This window comes from Coffea eugenioides, chromosome 10 (genome assembly GCF_003713205.1).
Source record: "Coffea eugenioides isolate CCC68of chromosome 10, Ceug_1.0, whole genome shotgun sequence".
Lineage (NCBI taxonomy): Eukaryota > Viridiplantae > Streptophyta > Magnoliopsida > Gentianales > Rubiaceae > Coffea > Coffea eugenioides.
In genome coordinates this window covers 12,027,866-12,033,520 of record NC_040044.1, presented here as the reverse complement: position 1 = coordinate 12,033,520, position 5,655 = coordinate 12,027,866, and the positions used below count along the sequence as shown (strand labels likewise).

Genomic DNA, 5,655 nt, shown 5'->3' with positions numbered 1-5,655 from the left:
ATGACATTGCTTAAAAAATTCAGACGGATGCGTAGTACATCCGTCTGGTTCAATAGTGATTCAGTTTCCTCTGAGTTATCACAGGATCTCTTCAGGTCCTCCACCTCTTAATAGTGTAGGAAGCTATCGTATCGATAAAAAAAAAAAAAAAATTATCCTGACTTTCTTTCAGAATTCCAGATCTGGTAAGAGACACTCTACTGCTTGCTCAGTATCCCAACGCTCCCTTTGTCCCAAAAATTTAGACACTTTTGAGGAATACCACTTCTTTTTTTTTTTTCAAATCGTAATCTGAAAGGTTGGACTTTTGCTCTTTTTCCGATATTATGCCTAGTTTGTAGTGGTAAAAATTTGAAATTTGAAAGGAGTCTTGTAGAAAAATTGAATTAGTGTTCACACAATTCATTGCTCATTGTAAAATGATGCACACTCCTTTTTTTCCCGAAGCAGAAATTAACACACACACACTTATAATTAGACTAAACACACAAAAGTTAACGAAGAAACCGGCCCGAAAGCAATTTAAGGAGGACCCACAAAGAATCCACGTTCAACCAATTGGTTGCACGTCCTTACTTTAGCTAGATAAATATGTATAAACAAATCATGGGGCCCACCTAAATGACATAAAATCTTCATTTTAACAAGAAGGTACAAGGGTTAAACTTGAAACTCAGGTGATATATTTTTTTGGCTAAATTAGTAAGAGACGCTAATTTTGAAACAGATAAAAAAAGAAAGTATAACACTTTTAATAAGATAGAGGGAATGTATAAGGTTACTTTGCTCAGTTAACTTTGGATCATATTGATTTCGATCTCTTCATCTGTTTATACCAAGAATTTGTTTCACAAGCACATGGGGCCTGGTTCTTTTCAACAGCGCCATAATCTGAATTGGGGTAGTGTGAGCATTTGTCACTACTCTCAGATGTAATTCCCATTTGCTTATACAAGATTATCTATTAATTCTTGAAAAACTGACCACCTACGAGCAAATGTTCTCTCAACAAATGTTAAGACAGAAGCCAAAATGCTTCTGATATATATAACGGGGGAAATGATATTAGCACTTCTCAAAAAACCTCAAGCACTTCTTTTTTCTTTTACAGTTTAAGGGGCGGTTGAAGTTTTTTTGAAAAGTGCCAATATCATTTCTCTTAATAAATAGTTAACCTTAATTGTACCAGAAACTAGTAGATGCAATTTTGAACGTTTCAGCTATGTGGAAAGCTGTAGACATAAACACTGTCTCCTCCAGCACTCTTTGCCCATCCAATATGAACTGAGATAAAGTTGACAATTTATTTGTTTACATCAAACATTGTCTATTTTCCCGTAGAGGTAGGCCAGGTGAATACAATATCCATGTCCTAATCCTGTTACTCCGCCAGCCCCAACTTTATCACCTCAAGACTGCATTCCAACCCTCTGATTCAAGTTACAGAGTAATTGTGCTTCACTCGCTAACTTCTGGCAACAGCCAGATTGCTCCATTTCAACTTCATCTTCCGGGATCTTATAATCAGAACTTCCTTGAGTCATAGATATTATTACCACCAGAGGCCTTTCCATACTTGCACATTCAGGCTGACTTGGGTACTTAACCATGCAGCATTAGTGTCACACAACTATAGTGGCAAGACAAATCAACAGAAACTCCAAAGTGGACACCAATTTCCTCCTTTAGACTTCACATTGAAAGAAAATAAATGCCATCCACATGAAGCTAGAATACCAAATCATGATCAGCTTTGAGATAGTTTTGTGTGAAACAGTTGTTGTTCAAGTAACTGTAAGGCATAGCTTCATCAACATCGGCTATTCATTTTAGTTTGTTCAGGTATAATGTCCATTTGTAACAACATGCAAGTCTGGATTCTAGTTTCCCAGAAAAATAAAACAGGATGTTCCCTTTTCTGTATGGTATGTCTTTTTCAACTCTAATAGTAAGAAAGTACCTACTGGCAAAATTACATTAATGCACTGTCGAACTAAAACAAAAACCCACATGGCAGTTGCATATGAGAGAAAAACACCAAAAAAAAAAAATTTACTTGAAAACCTGCTGGTCACAATACACCAGCTTGCCACTCTTCTCACAAAGCCCTTGTTCACCGACTGATTTTACTAACTTCCCATAACTATATCTCAAAGGCATTCTGCCTAGAACCCTATGGAACTCTCTGATGCAGTCCCCTCTCCTTTTCCGATGCTCCCCTCTCCTGCTGCTCAACCCAGCCTCCCTCTCCTCCTTCCCCACCCCGCCTTCATTCCTTGCATCCCCCCAGTCCCTCACTCTCTCGGCTCCTGCTAATATGGGCCCTGCATTTACCTTGTCTGCCACAACAAAATTCATTAGAATATCCTCACAATTCCTTTCAGCATCCACAATTTTCCGCAGCTCTTCATTTACTTTCCCACCTCCACAACTGTATTCCCATAAGTATTCCCATTTCATGACCATGGCCTTGGTGAGTATAATGGAATACTTATCGCTGCTGATAGTGTAGATCCAAGACTTGGTACTCAAATCATATGCATGTGATCTAGCAAAGAAACCAATCAAACGATTAGGATTTGATTTCCAAATGTTGAATGCAAAGTCAATGGAACTGGAATCAAGTTCCAAATCATCATCACAGATGAGGACAGCACGGGTGTCAATTGATTCCCTGGGATAGAATCGCGAATTTAAGCTTGCAGTGGTTTCATGGATGACAGAGATGGGGGCATTTACGGTTGAGTAATGGGATAGGTTCTTGGAGAGTTGGGAGATGGTTTGGGTTGGAGTAGCGGGATTGCACCACAATATTAGGATGGATGAGACCGATGCAGCTGCTGAATACCTGGCAGCAATGGATTGGAGGAGTGGGATTCTGTGCTCTGAGTAGCCACTTATCACCACCGTCATTTGGTCTAGTCGGAGAGTCCGAGGGTCCACTTTATTGTCACATAAATCAGAGCTGTTTGGATTAAGTCGGAGTGAGAAGACCAAAATAAGGAAGTCAAATGAGGACATTAGGACTAAGGTTAGGATGAGCATGGCTTTGAAGTTTTTCATCTGAAAGTGTGGACTATTGGACTACAAAGCCAATAACATTTGAGATTAGCACCGCTGTTGGCTCCATAAGGATGGGCAATCCAAATCTGCAAGAAGACATAACAAGAAAAGGCTGTTTATATTTCTCTTTCTGAGCAAAACCAGAAGGGTCAACTCATAAACATCATAAGATCATGAAGAAAAGATAGAAAAGCCAGGATATATGACTTAACAAAATCTTTACTTGCCTAAATGACTGTAGCAATACTCACTTTTTATCGTCAATAGTCAGCATTACAGAGCAAAATCCAGATATGTGATCATTCTCTTGAAGGAGGAAATAGCTGTCTATTGCCAGTCTCTGCTACAATGGCATCCTTGACAAGCTTCATTCTTGAAGCAAGGAGAGTAACAAACAGGGAAAATGGGATAATTGGCAAAAAGAAACAGAATCCAAATTAAGAAAAAAAGTGATTTGCAGAAAAGCTCGATGGACGTAGTCCTTGTAAGCACAGAGAAACCATCAAGTTCAGCAAACAAACTTCAAAAGAATTGAAGAGTTCATTCTTTTAGTGCCCCTTTTCTATATCTCAGGACTTAGTTCTACAATCATCAATAACATAAGCAACACTCAAAGCTTGTTAAACACACCAATGACTCTCCTTACATAAGATACCTCTATTGCAGAATGATTCCCAGGGGATGAAAGGAAACTCTAAAACATCTAAACTTCTAATCATCCCCATAAAAGTGGTACTAGACCCTTAAAGATTAGCCTCTTATACACCATTATCTTAGATTACTACAGGGATGATAAGCAGCAATGGCTCAAAAATCTAACATTGCCTAGTTCATTTCTTGACCTTTTTTCCCTCAAAGATTCAAATAGAGCAAAGACTTGACTGGCTTGTGATTAGATATTTAGTTGGTCAAACTTGCAATATTCACAGCAACTAACAGAAAACAGGACAACCAAATAGCAGAAAAGCAACCATCTAAATTTTTAAAAAAATCCAGAAAATAAGGGAAATTTATATCAAATGATAGCAACTTGAAGGCCATAAGAAGCTAGCCACTAATATGAAACTAAAGCTACTAAGAAAAATTAATTAAATGCAATTACCTTCAATAGCATAAAACAGCTCCGGGGAAAATGATTACAGCTTGATTTCTTCAAGCAAAAATTTCAAGAAATGGAAAATAAAAAATTTGCGTCGACCAATCTGTGTTGCGAATCCTCATCTGCAAATCGGAAGAAGAGAGCTAGGAGAAAGAAAAGGCCGTGCGACGTCGTTATTTTTATTGAGTCTAATGAAAATCGTTCAAAACGTCCATCATATTTTACAGAATAACTTTTTTCGTCCCTCACTTTTAAAAGTGTAATTTTACGTTCCTTACAAATTCACATTGATCAAATTTAGTCCCTATCTAGGCTTCTGACTAGTTTTTTGTCGAAATTTACTACGTGCCTAGCATGTAATCATTTTTTAGAAGTAAAATTGTCGAACCAAATTTTACATATTCTGATTCATAGTCCTACACATTTCATAAAATGAATTATTTCATCTCTCACATTTCACAGATTAAATTTTTTTTATCTCTCATTGACAATATGTACTAATAGTTTTTTTTAAACCCATATATATATATATATATATATGTTTGATTTCACTTGAACAGTACGAATATCATGTAATATATTGCTATTTGATTTCATCTAAACAGACTAATTGTAGTTATACATATGCTATTTAATAATATATAAGGGATTTAAAACTAACAATTTGGTTTTAAACTCATTTATATATCTATTTGATTTCATCACGTGAACTTATTCAATATTTGTGACATTTTCTCTTTTGGTAATAATTTATTTATTGAGTTGTATAATAAATTCATCTAATTAATGGGTTCTAACTCGAATTCTATAGTCATGCTAATAAATTGCAGTTTAAATCTAAAGTTTCTATTTACTACCTTTAAAATCAATAATTGAATTACTTGCCTTGTGATTATTTTAAAATTTGAATGTTCCAACCACTTACTTCTTTTGTCATACTTTTCCTTTGTTTATTTTTTCTGTCCAAATTTAATTCGATATAAATATCAGACAAAATCAAATAGAGATATATTACTCCCTCCGTCCCATTGAAACTGTCATGCTTTCCATTTTGATCTGTCCCAAAATGTTTGTCACATACTCAAAATGGAAAACAAAAATTCTCTTGTTTCAATTTTTACCCTTCAAGATTCCCTCACTCTTTACTTTTATTAGTGGGGCCCTTTGATTTTCATTTGCTCTCAACTCAAGTTGCAAGACATCCGTGAGATACACACAAGGTTTAAAGTGATGCGTGAGAATCACTCTCTGTTGGCGGATTGCATTTCTTGTAAGTAGTTTTGGCCCCACATGTCATTTTTGTCTCCTTAACCACTAATGACCACACATTCTAGTGGCAAAATCGGAAAACAAATCTGAAACTTAACACTGTGCATAAAACGTTCAGCTCCCAAAGCACGACAAAGTTTTCGGGACAGAGGGAGTACATGTTATTTCTACCGTTAAGGTGAAATTAAATAGATGTATACATGGGTTAAAAAAACTATTCATAC

At 36.2% G+C, this 5,655-nt stretch overlaps 1 protein-coding gene across 2 annotated transcripts; it reads right to left on the bottom strand.

The window, feature by feature from the left end:
• Positions 1-1,237: 1,237 nt before the first annotated feature.
• LOC113748689 (glycosyltransferase family protein 64 C3) lies at positions 1,238-4,314 on the bottom strand. Of its 2 annotated transcripts, XM_027292215.1 has the most exons (4): positions 4,166-4,314; positions 3,315-3,435; positions 2,849-3,149; positions 1,238-2,548 (listed from the first exon to the last, which is right to left on the bottom strand). In XM_027292215.1, the coding sequence occupies exons 3-4, from the start codon at positions 3,061-3,063 to the stop codon at positions 2,053-2,055; spliced, it is 711 nt and encodes a 236-aa protein (XP_027148016.1). In that variant the 5' UTR covers positions 3,064-3,149; positions 3,315-3,435; positions 4,166-4,314; the 3' UTR covers positions 1,238-2,052. The 2 variants fall into 2 exon arrangements, with proteins under 2 accessions (XP_027148016.1, XP_027148014.1); XM_027292213.1 differs by having other exon boundaries at positions 1,238-3,149.
• Positions 4,315-5,655: the final 1,341 nt, after the last annotated feature.

Coding starts and splice junctions, on each gene's coding strand:
- LOC113748689 (XM_027292213.1), bottom strand. CDS start 3,063: ATGAAAAACTTCAAAGCCATGCTCATCCTAACCTTAGTCCTAATGTCC.